The sequence below is a fragment of the Apium graveolens genome, chromosome 4 (assembly GCF_009905375.1).
Source record: "Apium graveolens cultivar Ventura chromosome 4, ASM990537v1, whole genome shotgun sequence".
Taxonomy (NCBI): Eukaryota; Viridiplantae; Streptophyta; class Magnoliopsida; order Apiales; family Apiaceae; genus Apium; species Apium graveolens.
Window position 1 is genome coordinate 298,150,008 of NC_133650.1, and position 15,993 is coordinate 298,166,000.

Genomic DNA, 15,993 nt, shown 5'->3' on the forward strand with positions numbered 1-15,993 from the left:
GTTTGGGATCAGGCTTAAGGTTATGAAAGATGCTCGACCAAATGGGAGAGGTTATTCAAGAAAGAGAAAAGCCAAGCTTTAACCGGCGTTAGGAGAACAGCATTCCCCGGTGGGGGAGAACCTGTTGAGAAGTTGGGTAAGGTAGAGGAAATACACAACCAAGCTATCTAGTCGTAGGAGATACAAGCATTGGTGTTATAACTGCAGGGTTTAGCTCCTAGCTATCGTAAGCCCTTTTTTTAGGAATACATATCATAGACCATATACTTCCGTTGGATAAGGTATATAGATAGAGGAATCCCCTGTTCCAAGCTAAGGTACAGAGTAATCAGCTTTTACTTGATTGAGTACCTTACAACAGGTATTCTTTAATAAAGGATACAAGCACCGGCTAGCGGCCTAAACACCAGTGAAGGAGATGAGAGTTAACTCACCTTTGTTTAGGACAACCAACTTTCATATTAGTGTTCATACGAAGGATTTCTCTTATTAGACGTGTTGCTAGACAGTCCCGCTTCGCGAAGAACCATATTTAGTTGTACACGACTGTTAAAATAATAATTCCGGAACAACGATAGGAAGAGAACAACCAAACTATTCAAGTGATTGATTACCAAGGATTGGATGGCCGAAGCGAAGGTTGTTCACTTACTTAGTTGTTATACACCCGAAAGAGCGTGATATTTGATTACTTTCATTCTCCCTAAGAAAGGTAAATCAGTCTACAACCTCGTTTTAGAAGAATAGTCTCTCAAGATACCAGAGGCACGACTCTTAGAACAGATAACTATAGGCAGGTCGTTCCCGAGGACTTAAGTTTAATTCCATCCCGTGATAAAACCAGAAGGAATCGGCCCCCTGAACAGTAATTGTGAAAATATTGGTTTAGTAAGCCAAATCCTTACCTAAATAGGGCTAAATTGAGGCATAAGTGCTACATGCGCCCCTCCCAGTCGAGTACCTCATGACCTTCATTAAGCGATGGTTATGGGTGATTTACCATGTTTTAAGCATCAGATTTCGTTGAATTTCTTGCGTATATAGAATAATAAACCTCCTCATTTTGGGGCAACAAAACCTTAGTTATAAAGTGCCCTTATAACTAAGGGTGATACTCTATGGTTTTACAGAATGAGGGGAATTCAACATTTGAGAATTTACGATAGAAAATGCGTCGACTCAAGGATTTGTTTCAACAAAACTCAGAGAATGATTAATTTTTTCAAGTGGAGATTGTACTCTTTTTCCCTAATCAAATTTTTTATCCCATTGGGTTTTTCTTTGACAAGATTTTAACGAAGCAGTCTATGATCCATACCACAATGACAATCAAAGGGGAGTGTTGTGAATTGATTTGTCATGTGGTCAAATATTATAATAGTAGGGCTAAATTTTTGGAGTAGAAATTATGAAAATGTATTTAATGCTTTTATTCTTCACCTTGCCTATAAATAGATGGCTTTGCAGAATGAAAAAACTTGTACCGAGCTTCTTTTCTATGCTCATATTTCCCAATTCTCTTACTCTTGAATTTAGTAGCTATTTCATAATTACTATTGGTGTATTACAACATAAATATTATTATTCTTCTTTTGTTTTGATAAAGTAATACGTAGTATTATTCTCCTAAAAAAATGAGCAGCGCGTGAGGCGTGACCTTACTAAAAAAAAACAGTACAGGGGGCAGCTTTCCTTGCAGAAGAAAAGTAAGAAGAATATATAAACACACACACAATCTCCTCCTCCTTTGCGAACCCTAACCTTTGGATCTCCTTAAACTAATCTCTCAACTCTCAGGTCCGCTTCTTTATTCTTAATCCATCCTTTTCTCTTCTTTCTATTTCCACGTTTATTCTGTTATATTATTATATTCGCTCCTTTTTTTTTATCTTAATCTCCATTTATTTGGTTGCTAGGATCTTAATTTTAGTGTTTGATGATGTAATTTATACATACAGATTGTGTTGTACGTATAGATCAAGCCAACTATGTTCGCTGTTATTAGGCGAAAAGCAGTCGCCTCTCGCGGCACCTCCTCTGCTCTGGTACTTTTCGTTTTTTTTAATTCTTTTTATTTTAACTGTTTATCAATTCTTTTGTTGTTGTTATAGATATAAAACAAGCCGTGTGTGTTTGTATATGTGTGTACATATTTCTATGTTTAGGCAGTTATCGAGTTGTTCGGTTTTGTGTAGGTTTTTGGAAAGTCTGTTCGTCCTGCACTCTCCACTCCTAGGCTGTGTGACAATGAATTCGGGGAAGAGGTACCGATTGATTTTCAGTTTTACGTTTAGTTGTTAGAGTATTAGACTTCTGTTTTCTAGTTTCTCAACATTTGTTTGATTCCGAGTTGTGATAATTGAAATTTTGTTTAGTGCTTATGTTACGATTGAAAATTATTAGATGTATATATGTATTGTATTTGCTTTATTTTATATTCTAGCTCAGGTTTGGTATGAATTTGTACTTTGAGTCTGTTGAGAAGCTTTCCGTAAATAATTGTATCTATATTACCAAAGACCGTTAGTAGATGGTAAGATATTGGATTACATGTGTTGCGCATTGCTCAGTTAAAATTGAGACAAATCTCAATATAAAATTAAAAATTCAAATGCCCTTCTGCTTTTTTACGGTCTACCCTCATATTATTCTTGCCCCCTCTGGTTTTGTTCACAATATTTCATTCCATTTTTACATCATTTCATTCCTCCAACAAAAAAGAAGCATAGTTATGATTAAGACTAATTAAATGGATGCGCTGGTTGAGTAATACATATCGTATAATTATCTGACCCTGTATTCAGGTTTCATGCTTGTTGTTCTCACTGCTTTTAGTTCATGTATAATTCAGTCTTCTGTTTACGCTGTTAAAGGAATGTTTAAGTTGTTTTCTTAAATGATATACTCATCTGTTCCTGCTTTTTGTTGGTAAACCTGGTGATCTGTTTTCAATTATTATACAAAATTGCTCAAAATATTAACAAGTTTGTAATTGTATTTAATTTTATGTACAGATAATATCTCTCCCAAGAAGGCTTGGCAATGCTCGCAGCATCTGTCACCTCATAAATAGCGGTAACTTTGAGTTATATTTGTTTTTTCAATTTTTGGGGAAAGTATTCGCACGGTACAACCTACGTAAAAAATCTTCTTATACATCAATAATGCTTTAACCGTTTCTCGATTGACACAGGTCGCGACACAATGAGTTCGAGGCCAACAAGGTTAGTCTCAGAATACCTATTCAAATGTTGGTATTATCAACACGAAATGTCTAACTTTAACATATAGCCAGATATATTGCCTTGTATCTGCAATCTCTGTTTAATATCTTGGAACACTATGATGACTGGATGTGCTAGGTGCAATAAGAACTTGCCATGTTTTAATTTGCTCCTTAGATCTTGTAGACAGCTATGAACTAATTATGAATCAGAGAAATTTAAATATTAGAAAGGTTTAGTTGAAATTAAGTATTATATCTTTGCATAATCTTTATAACCTATAACTTCGCGTATGGAAAGACTCATTTGAATGGGTTTTAGGCAGGCATGACTGTTTTTTAAATCAAACCAACTCAGATTAAAGCAGTAGAGCGACCTTTGTACCCCCATTGAGGTTGTTAACTTATGGAACCATTATTAAGCTCCTGTAGTATTATCCATGAACATGAGAACCAGTAGTTAAACCATTCGTCTTCTGATAATATTATGATGATTGCTGTGTCTGGTTGAAGAAGACTTGTGCTATTGTAAGGGCTTAACATTTATAAATTGTGATTCAATAATCGAGGAATGTACTCTTTTATAAGATTAAATGTAGACAGAAAAGCATCAAGCACGAAGGCCTGTAAATTGTGATGGGATGGATTGAAAATTGGAAAATGCAACTGTAGTATGCAGATTGATACTTAAGTGTAGGATTGGTGATAAGTAAATTTTACAACAGCTAATATATGCATGTTTTGTACATTCCATGCTATGATAGAATTAATGATGTTTAGTCCATTTATCATCACACCTGCACCTCACATCTCGGCACAGTGGAACGTGTAACCCATTTACATATGAAATGACAGCTCATGTTAAAATTCCCTACAATATGTTGTGCAGGGAAGTGGTGGGCAGTCTTCAGCCATTCTACTTACAAACATCAAGGATGAAATTTTCTTCTGATAGTGGTGTGATATTTTTCTATTTATATTTCCGTTATTTTGTCCACAGTTATGCATGCGCATGGAATAATGATACATTAAACTAGGCTACTAGTACTTATGCATCACTTTAGTTGCTGTTCCTGTGACACCATAAGAAGAAATTACAAGGGAGTTGGCTGTCCATACTTTTTGTGAATTTGTTTCTCAACGGTACCCGTTTGAAGATGTTCTGCAAGTTCACACACCCTGATACTCCCTCCATCCCATTTTAGTTGTCACATTTCCTTTTATAGAAGTCAAATTGACCAATTTTTGACCAAAGATTATACATTACTCTTATATTATTTCAAAAAACTGAAAATTATATATTAAAGTAGATTAAATCTATTTTCCGGTGATATAATTTTTTTATTTTGTTAAGTTATAAATTATTAATAAAATTCGGTCAAAGTTAAGTCAATTTGACCGACACAAATCCAAATGTGACAACTAAAATGGGATGGAGGGAGTATTTATTAACTTGTATTAGTATTGTGGTTTTTTTGTTACCTGTGACCAGCCATAGGCACTCAATTTTAATGGTAAATACAATATATCTTAAATGGGCTCCAAATGTACTAGTTAACGGATGTCTTGAATCAGCTGATTGTGATATAGCTTTCAGTATACTTATTTACTTGGTAGTCATTGTTCTTTTCTAAAGTTTTTTATGGTTGATGTGGTGACAGTTCTCTCATCTTGTGTCGATTTATGTTTACGTGAAATAGGTGATCTGGTTGATGCTGTTGTTCCTTTCATGGGTGAATCAATTAGTGATGGCACACTGGCAACATTTCTGAAACGTAAGTCTTTATCATTAAGTAGGAAATTTACTAATGAACGATTGTCAATGTGAAATTTGAGTGTTCGGTTGTTTTGCCTATTTTATTTGGAGCAGAGCCTGGTGATAAAGTAGATGTTGACGAGCCAATTGCTCAAATTGAGACAGATAAGGTATTATTCGGAGGTAGAAATTCTGTAAAACTAAAGTTTCTTTTAAGACTTTTACCAATTCGTTCTTTATGAAAATCAGGTGACTATTGATGTTGCTAGCCCTGAAGCCGGTGTTATCCAAAAGGTATACCTAACTAGGCTCAAATAGGTATCATTTATTATTTCGTTGCACCATTTCGAATTTGTGTATCTGAACTCATATGCATACCTGTAGTTTGTCGCAAATGAAGGGGATACCGTGGAACCAGGAACCAAGATAGCTGTTATATCAAAATCAGGTGAAGGTGTTGCTTCACCTAAGAAGACATCTGATGAAACTTCTTCTCAGCCCCCTGCCACTGAAAAGAAAGTAGAGAAGAAACCCGAGTCAACAACTCCTCCACCACCTGCTACAGAGAAGTCCAAGGCAACAACTTCACCGCCAACTCCTCCCAAAACTTCTGCTTCAGAGCCCCAGCTTCCTCCCAAAGAAAGAGAAAGACGAGTGAGTCTATTTCTAATATGTTTGTCTACATACCAAAAATGATTATGAATATAATGTTGCAAATGAATAAGTTTATCTGGTTTGTTTAAGACACACATGAACACACAGACACATGTATATGTTCCTTAGTAGTCTCAGCATATTGTCTATCGTGGTTACAGGTTCCTATGACGAGATTGAGAAAACGAGTTGCTTCACGTTTGAAAGATTCTCAAAACACATTTGCGTTGTTGACTACATTTAATGAAGTCGATATGTAAGTTGACTGTACTAGTATGTTCTCATTAAATTACACTTAACTAGCTCTTAAGCCCGTGCAAGGCACGGGCATGTTTTATACATGCTATATGATGATTGATCTTGACGGAAGGAATGAGTTGTGAGAATAAAGATCCGCTGATTCGTTTAAGTGCTATATGCATGAAATTATGATACTTGTTAGAGTACTAGTAATTAAGTTCATTTTTACTATAAATGTAACAAGTAAATATGAAAGATGATAGTCAAATGAGATAATTGTATTATTATGGGTATGAGTAATATCTCTTGTAATTTATTTTTTTTCATAGACATAAATTAACAATACACAATAAGGTATTTAGATTTGTTTGTATGTGTAATATGAAAAAGCCGTTCTAAATTAGTTAACAACCTCCTTCACTTTTATATTTATGTTACAGTTAATTTGACATAAAACCTTATATTATGTTTGGTATTAAAATAATATTATTAATATATGCTTTAAACTGTTAATATACTAAATAATTATGTAGTAATAAATGTTAAATGTAAATGTTATTAATATATAAAGATGAAGGGCAAAATAGTAAATTCATAAAATAAATTGTCTCGCAAACCCCCTAGTTGCTCTATCATATATATATATATATATTAGATAGATAATAGATAATAGATGGCATATATCAAGCAGAGCTCTTTTTATTCCCCCTGAAAATTCGGACTATGGAGCTTGATCAATGTTATTGATAGAACTTTAGCTCAGTATTATTACATTATCACCATAAAATATTCGTGTCCCCGTCCAAGCTCTAGTTGTTCAGTCAACTTAAATATTTACATTCAAACTTTTCGAGTCTATATCTAGAAAGATCTTTCCAGTAACTCTTTGCCGACCAAGCTTAGCTTTATAGTTTATTCTTTTTGCTTTACAGTTTCCATCTTTTGTGATTACTAGTTTAGGATATCTGATATTTTGTATGTAGTTTTTCTACGGTAGAGGTTCAATCATGAGACCTTCAGGGAGAATATCTATCTACCAACCACTTAAAGTAACAAATTCTGGCAGATATCTGGTATTTAAGTGGGTCATGAATGGTGCATAAAACTTACCTTTTCAATGTACTGCATATTGCAGGACTAATTTGATGAAACTTCGTTCCGATTACAAGGACGCATTTCTTGAGAAGCATGGGGTGAAGCTAGGTTTTATGTCAGGATTTGTAAAAGTATGTTAGCTAGTATGATAAAAAACAATTGATTGTCTTTTTTCAGCAAATTTTATAAAGTTTATGTTTCCAATTTCAGGCAGCTGTGAGTGGACTCCAAAATCAGCCTGTTATAAATGCAGTTATTGATGGAGATGATATCATATACAGAGACTATGTTGATATTAGTATAGCTGTTGGCACTCCAAAGGCAAGATATGATATACATTTTAAATTTTACATATAGAAAATTTAATGTGAATATGAAGAAAGATATTTTTACGGAGCATGATGCTGGCTTTTAAAAATGTCCTGTCTGAGAATTCTAAACTTATTTGAAGCATTAAGGTATAGATTACTTGTACTCCTGCGTCCTGACTTGGATTCTTACACTTTTAATTTTTTTGTCAGGGCCTTGTTGTTCCGGTTATTCGCAATGCTGATCAGATGAATTTTGCTGATATAGAGAAGGAGATAAATAACCTTGCTAAAAAGGCAACAGCTGGATCATTATCAATTGACGAGATGGCTGGTGGTTCTTTTACAATATCAAATGGTGGGGTTTATGGAAGCCTTTTGAGTACACCCATCATCAACCCACCTCAGGTAAGTTCTATATCTTTTGCACTCCCTCACAGGCCATAATCTCTTTAGTCCCATCTTATCACCGGGGGTGATTTCTGATCCTAAATTGTTTTCTAATCTATTCTTACTTGATGTTGTATATTAACGACCATGACAGTCTGCAATCCTTGGTATGCACTCGATAGTAAACCGCCCTATGGTTGTTGGAGGTAACATCCTTGCAAGGCCTATGATGTACATAGCCTTGACATATGATCATAGGCTGATTGATGGAAGAGAGGCAGTGTATTTCCTCAGACGCATTAAGGATGTGGTTGAAGATCCCAGGAGGTTGCTTTTGGATATATGAATGGCCAAGCCAGTTGTAGACTTGATTACATCAACTTCTACCTGGAACTAGATATACTTGGTACACAGTGAATTAGAATATAATAATTTTGGAAGTATACTTTTGGTTAGAATTCCATAAGAAAAAGTATGAGAAATTATATTCATGCCATGTCTGTCAAAAACAAAAATCATTTTTGCCTCGTTCTGATGATTTTGTTCATGATTTGAGGGCGTTTCGCCATGAATGCAACAAATAAACACTAGTATACTTTGGCTGAATCATGTACCTTCTTTTTTTTTTAAATCTTTTTTGCGTGATCTGTGTTATGTAATTCAGACACGTGATCTTTGTTCATGATTTTGAGTGTTTTTTGTAGTCTTATAATTAAGGACTGGAACAATATTTCCACTTCTGTGCGGTGTCTGGATTGAGCACTTTTTTATTGATGCAACTCGGAAGGGAAAAAGATGATTGACGTGCTTGGCGCACATAATATTTGCGTTTACATCATCATCTAGGCAATTTCAGGGATAATCGTAGGATATCATACAAGATATCTAAATATATGCTTAAATATAGGAATAGTGAATAGGAGGCAGCTGTCCACTCGGACTGCGTAGGGTAACCCATTTCTATGGCCACTTCGATGGTCCATGTAGTAATGGCAGACCGTGGACGGCTGACTTTGAGATGCCATATCTTTCCATGTCATTTCTAGATTAATACTCTTTCTTTTTAATTGTCGTTTGATTTTTCTGCACACGATTCTAATTCTAAGTGCTTTTGATCTTTTATTTAAAATAATAATTTTTAAAATTTTATTTTTCTGAATAAATTTATATAACTTAAACTTATATTTATAGAAAGAAATTTTTAAAAAAAAATTAGTACTATGCCATTAATGCACCTTGTGATGTGTGCAGAAAAAATGTCTTAAATAAAAAAATAGTTTCAAAACCAAAGAATGTAATAACCTTTTCATAATTTTAAAATTATAAAAATTTAAATTATACTTGCTATTTTCAATAAGAGGTGTATGTAGCATATTTTCAATTGGGATTGGGGATATACATGAGAGGAGGAATCAGTGATGAAGTCATTGGTGAGGAAGACTCACTAGAGTCATGTCTCAAGTGGCCAAGTAAACATGCATTTTCATAAATTTGGGTGGAAGATGGATGCATTGGATATTATTTTAATTTCCTAATGTGCTTCGATGTGAAAATGTAGCAGGGGGGGTTGGTATTTCAGGTCAAGTAAATTGTCTTATTCCTCATCATGCCCTAGTGATGGGGGTGATGGTGTCAATGCCAGAGGATTTAAATATAAAGTCAACCGTCCTTTATATTCCACACCCACCGTCCCCCAAGAAAGTTCGAATATTTATCGTCCGTCTACTATGGTCACCATCTTTTCACCGTGACATCATTTTTCAGTGTCATTCTTTATCCTACCTCTGTTATTGTATTGTATGTACTAACAAGGGAGTGGTATTATATCACGACTTCACCATCTATCTATTCTATCAAGTTTCTTTTTCTCTTTTTGTATTTTTAAAGAAAGTTATCTATCAAATTTATTATAGTTTGAACAAAATTCGAAACTTTAACATTCTAAGAAGCTGAGTGGGTAGACATTAAATATGTCAATTTGATATACGACACAATAAAAATACACTAGAATTACACGATATAAATGAATATGTGTTCGGTTTTTCAATACACGAATATGAAAGTAAACGATACGATGAAATACAAAATCTAAACGGATACGAATACGTGTTTACCCTTGGGTACACGACACAAACACGGAAGTCCACGAAATAAATAAATTGATTCATAAATATTCATGAGATATTATTTATTCACTTATATTTATATACATATATTGTAATACTATAGGCATATATATATATATATAATTCGTATATATTTATAAAAATATTCAAAAATATAGCATTAGGTAAATTAACTATTTTGTCTTATAATCAAAATCGGCCAATTTTTTAAAAATCGTCAATAAATTATTTAAAAATTGCTTTAAATACCAAGTTGTGGTGCAATGAGGATATAGATTGTGGATATTGTTTTATACTAATACACCTTTTAGGATTAGGAATAGATGATTAAGTAGTGAGGCAACAACCCCAATGCACTAACCAAAGTGGATGAACAATGATTATTCCTGGAATAAATGATTGAGTTGTTTAATTTTTTAAAATTGCGGTCTTATTAGCTTCTTAACTAAAGGATTAGGCAAGGGCAAGAGCTAAGTCCTTTTAGCCAACTTGTTTCTTTTTAATTACTACTACTACTAATTTAGCTGACTTTATTTAAATTCAAAGTCTTAGTTTACCCATTCATTAGATCTAGGGAGTGGTTGGGGGGGGGGGGTGGCTTAAGGTGACCTGAATTGACTTGTATTTTTGCAGCAACCTTTTGGTATCTGAATGTAGTCTAGATGTTCACTTTTGTTTGCCTAATTCATTTGATAAAATATGTACTTTGAATAATCTGCAGAAGCAAAAGGGTCTGTTTAACTTCTTCTTCACAATACAGGAAAAATTAAATTACAACCTACTACTTCAATTTACCTGGTCAGTTGACTTTGTTTTATGTTCTAGATATAGAATAAATTCATTGTATGTGTGTGTATAGGGAATGTAATCTGTAAGGTGTGTTGACTTATATTTTCAAAGTTAAAGCTCAACTGTTCCTTATTGTCTTGATACAACTCCTATAAAGAATGACCATTGCATTCATACTACAACTCCATTACTATTTTGACCATTCTAGTTACGGTGGTAGGTACACCGTACACCTATACCTAATAAAATGTCAAACGTGTTCACATTACCCCTCCGATGGGTCATTCGTTGACTTTCTCATGCCGGTGGCTAATGGCCTATTCTGCTTTCAACAAACTTTAGGGAACGTTATTCCATCTGTCATGTTTTATCTTTTTACGGTTAAACTGACTCAATTTTGACTGAAAATTTTATACAGTATATAATTGAAAATAAGAATATAAATTATATCACTATAAAGTGCATTTAATATACTTTAATATGCAATTTTCAGGTTTTTAAAATAATGAAATAATGAGTTTTTATTTACGGTCAAAATTGAGTCAATTTAAGCATAAAAAGTCAAACAAGACAGATAATTTGAGACGGAGGGAGAAATATTTTTGTGACTCCCTCCGGAATGTTGGTTGACGGAATTAACGGAAACTAATTTATGCCCAGGTACCGGCTGACTTTCAAAATTTAGTAAAGATATTTTTTATATCCTGACTTTTAATCAGTAGCTAATTAGAAAAGAGTCGTTTAAATTGTTGTTATTTTTTGGTATTTAAATGGTTTGTATTAAATAAGCAGAATATGATTCACACTCTGGTGAACGTTAAACTGTAGTAACTTATAAGTGACTGAAATATTAACCGTACCTAAACAAGATAACAAAAGTAAAATTCTAATCTTAACTTTACTTATTTTACTTGGAAAATTACTACAACAGCAGCTGCTACTCTGTACTTGCAGAAAAAGCAGAGAAATGAAAGTAAAATGCATGTGGACAGCTGGGACAACATTCATAACAGATAACACAATGTTTTCATTAATTTGTTTATCAACATCAAGATTCAAATTTTTTGACACAGTAACATCTACCGTTACACTTGACAACTCAGTGTAGGTCCTCATACTATTCTCACTATTACTCATCTCTTCAAAAACTAATGAATCTGGTAGTAAAAAATGTTGAATATCTATAGAACTTTCTGAATCCTCGTTTGAAAATGGAAGATCAGATAATTCAATATAAATTGAAGGGCTTTCGTGATCAGAACTAATAGTATCATCACAAATCTGTTGAGAAACTTGTGCACTGTTTTCCGCGGGATTAATTCTAACAGTTACCCAATCTTCATCATCTTCCCATTCTGGCAGCATTTCAGAAACAATCAGTCCCCTGATTCTAACTTCTGCTGGATAATCGGACGAGTAAACGATTCGGGTTGGATTTGAAGAAGGCTCGGAGACTTGTACCGAATCCCAAAAGCCTAAATCCAGTATACTGGTTGGAGAATTCTTATTGTAATTCTCCGCTTTCTCATACTCATAAGACAACTCAAAAAGAAATTGATGATCAAGAAGTTGTTTGGCTGTCCAACGATCTTTAGCATTACTCTTCAAACACTTGCTTAGAAAATCCTTAGCATTATCCGATAACTTGTTGGGAAATTCTGGCAACTTTCCTGAAAAGCCAATTTTGTGAATTGCGGAAACAGGATCATTTAACTCAGGCCAAGGGTTTGATCCTGTTGCCATCTCAATAATTGTGCATCCGAGAGCCCATATATCAGCCGGAAACCCCTGCTCCTCGCCACGCGCAACCTCAGGAGCCATGAAAACAGGAGTTCCGGAGAATGATGATGTGGCAGCAACTCCATTATCCAAAAAAGTAGCACATCCCAGATCAGCAATTTTAACACCATCTTCTCCTAGCAGAATATTCTGACCTTTAATATCACAATGCACAAAATTATTCGAGTGAAGATAATCAAGGCCTTGCAGAATTTGGGTCGTGTAAACTCGGATCAAAGACTCATCAAGTGAACCTCCTTGCTTCTTGATCACATCAGAAAGTGTACCACCAGATATGAACTCCATGAAAATGTTGTACATGGGCTTGTTATTCTCAACCTTGACATCATAACCCAAGTACTTAACTATACGAGCACAATTCAATTGAGAATGAAACTTTTGCTCCTGTTGCAAGAATCTCGAGCTAGAAAGCTCCGTCGATTTAACAGCAAACATGTCACCCGAAGACGTCGTGGCTGCATAGACCGCGGCCGAAGAGCCGCGGCCTATGATCGGACCTCTGATCCATTCCATTGAACAAAAAACAAATAAGTGTGTATGATGAGAGAATATGGAAGTGTATATGATTGGGAGGAGAATAATAGAAATGTTGTGAGATATTGATAAATAAAAAGTGAATGCGTCTACGTCTTTTATATATATGTGAGACTCTCTTAATACAGAGAATCTTTCTTGTAAATGTGTTTAAGTTTCATATGTAAAAGAGGATTAATACTAGTAAGTACTGTGGTAATGATGTTTGTTTGTACGTCACTCTAAGAAAACAACGAATAGTTGTGTAAGAAGAGGGATCACCACGTGGCGAAAAGAGAGAGGTCTACAGCTGGGAGCGGCGGTTGCTTGCCTTAGAATAAAGCCAACCACATGAAGACACGTGAGCACGTGCCTTGATTGCCGCTACTTATCTCTTTTTCACTTTCTTACTTTATTTTTGCGGCGCAGGCGCGTTAAAAATTGAACATACCGTGATTTGAGTTTGGGGTTAATTACTTGGATGTGTAATTTGAATTTGGAGGTCAAAGTAATTAAATTATTTAAATTTAGAATTTGACTTTTAGCCTGTGGGAAACCAAAGATACAAGTCAATTTGTTGAAGGTCTCTTTAGAAACTTACACTTTATATCCGAACTGATTACCAAGAAAATTTATATTGTTCACACTTAGTTGTGACCAATTAAGCGTGTATCATCTTCAATTAATTTCTGGAATCCGTGTTTATATACTTGGTATATTCGTAGAATCCTGATAAATATATATCGATAAATTAATAATATTGTCGAACAAATTATTTTATTTTATTTTATTTTATTTTTTCTATCATAATTAACCCGCAGCCGCTATTTTTCGGGTGCATACTCGGTCGGTAAGTAATAGCTCCTCTTTAACCAATTGAGCCAACTTTTACGGGCCGAATAATTTTATTTGATATCAACATAACAGAGACAATATATTTTTAAATTTGATAATTAAAAAATTTTGTTAAATAAATAAAAATATTATATCCTGCGTGCATTCATTTATCGAGATTTAACTGTAGTTCACTTTTCAATCCAAAATAAATTTAGAAAAGAGAAAAAATGTTATATTTTCGGATTAGTAAGATTGAGCCTATTTCAGGGGAGGTAATTATAGATATATCGTATGTCAATAAATTACAAATTGTTAATGTGTTACTCTGTGAAATATAAATGAGAAAATTGCACTTTACACCCTCTTATTTTGTTTCAAAAATAAATGTGTATCAATAGTATTGGAAACTCAGGTTGCACCCCTCAAGTTCAGCCAATTCAGAAAGCACCCCTTCGACGGTTATTATTAAAAAAGTAAGGGGTAATATGGGAATTTTAGTAAAATATTAACTAAACTAATTTTTTTTATTTTTCAGATTATATTAAAAATTGAATTTATTATTATAGCTATAAAATAATATTTTTAAATTTTTTGAATAATATTATATAGTTGAGTTTTAAATTTTAGTAATATTATTAATGCCAAAAATTATATAATTCTACTTAAATTAAATTCAAAATAATTTTTATTATATATATTTTATATATATTTAATTTAATATAATTATTTCATTTTAAAATCTTTGACGTTGTTATGATTTTAAAGTGCATTTAATGAAAATATTCTGATCAATATTAATATTTAATATACAAGAAATCATTTTTATAAATATTTTAACTTATTTTTGAAATTCCAACTAAAATTTATTTACATTTTAAAATAAAGTTCCCTTTTTACCCCTTATTATTTTTAATTATAATCTGTCAAAGTGTGCATACTGAATTAGTAAGTTTAGGGGTGCATGGTGTATCTTCGAAAGTTCTAAAAATTATATTTTCAACTTTGTTTGAGAGTGCAAAGTGCATTTATCTCAATATAAATATATTGTTGTCGGTGTAGAAAACAATGAAAATGAACAATGAAATTGTATCTTCTGTTAAAGTGCTAACAATGTAGTAGCTGTTGTATTTCAGTGATCCAGCTAAATTTGTGTTGTCTTGCACCACTGGATTTACATATCATAATATCTCACAATCTAACAAGATTTGATTTCATTTCTTGACATGACTTGGTAACTGAAAATCCAAAGCCAGATCTGCGTTTATCGTTTATTGAAATATTATAAGAGAGCGAAACTTAAATTTCATTTCAAATGACAGGATTTGAGTTGTCATTTCAAATTCTCAGATTTATACTAATATTTGAATGTCCTGGATTTCAAATTAAATTCAAATCCAAATTTCAAAACAGAATATTTGATCAAATCAAGAATTTTTAATGAAATTTAGTTTCCCAAACGGCCCATAAAAGATATTCAACATTTTGATCTAATTTTAGATTAACACCTAAATTAAATCTCAATTTGTTACATACACAACGAGTAATGTACAGTGTTTTTTCTAATAATATCAGTCATGTTAGGTTTATGTCAATTAGGAAACTCATGATCATGTAGTCTGTATTTTATTGTAAGCTGTTTAGATTTGTGCACGTTGAGTGATTTTTCTTAGCTAAAATTAGCGATTCTTATATGGTGATTTTTTTAACCAGATGGCTGAGAGTCCACTGAACAATATTGAATGGAGAGTTTGGGCATGGCGACGCGACTCCTACGGCGTTAGAATATGAATGAGTTTGAAAGAATGTCATCAATAAACGAGAGATATCTAAATTGTAAAAAATGTATATCGCGTTTGTTGTGCTACCCCTAAATATCTCTTATAGGGTCCGGTAATTTTTTTTTTTTCTGAGAGAGGACTCATGTTCGATTTCTTGATATCCTAATAACATGAAAGATAAAGTTATGCAACAAAGATAGGAGTCTGTAATTCATCTTTGACCCATAAATGAGATTTTAAGTAAGATAGAGTATTAAAGTAATATAAAATTTTGGAACGGGTTTTCCTCTAACACCTTGAATTTTAAAAGGACCGATTACTTGACAATTTGTCAAGAATTAGGATTTCGGACTTAAATTATGCGTGTCGATTCTAACGAACCTAACACGTCGATTTGTAGATAAAAATGTGAAAACAATCTGCGATTAATACAAATAATCAAACAAGTGTGTGCGTGAGTAAACGAAATCAAACGGAGGAAGAA

The 15,993-nt window shown here is 33.3% G+C and overlaps 2 protein-coding genes across 2 annotated transcripts; one reads left to right on the plus strand and one right to left on the minus strand.

Moving 5' to 3' along the window:
- The first annotated feature begins 1,638 nt into the window (after positions 1–1,638).
- On the plus strand, positions 1,639–8,272 carry LOC141721320 (dihydrolipoyllysine-residue succinyltransferase component of 2-oxoglutarate dehydrogenase complex 2, mitochondrial-like). The gene is made up of 15 exons (XM_074524184.1): positions 1,639–1,797; positions 1,959–2,045; positions 2,196–2,264; positions 3,015–3,075; positions 3,194–3,224; positions 4,113–4,180; positions 4,924–4,998; positions 5,094–5,149; positions 5,229–5,273; positions 5,364–5,633; positions 5,795–5,889; positions 7,009–7,099; positions 7,179–7,289; positions 7,490–7,684; positions 7,821–8,272. The coding sequence occupies exons 2-15, from the start codon at positions 1,989–1,991 to the stop codon at positions 8,010–8,012; spliced, it is 1,416 nt and encodes a 471-aa protein (XP_074380285.1). The 5' UTR covers positions 1,639–1,797; positions 1,959–1,988; the 3' UTR covers positions 8,013–8,272.
- A 3,089-nt stretch (positions 8,273–11,361) lies between these two features.
- LOC141719885 (mitogen-activated protein kinase kinase kinase 18-like) lies at positions 11,362–13,052 on the minus strand. Its single transcript, XM_074522247.1, has one exon. The coding sequence runs from the start codon at positions 12,892–12,894 to the stop codon at positions 11,362–11,364; it is 1,533 nt and encodes a 510-aa protein (XP_074378348.1). The 5' UTR covers positions 12,895–13,052.
- Between the last annotated feature and the right edge of the window lie 2,941 nt (positions 13,053–15,993).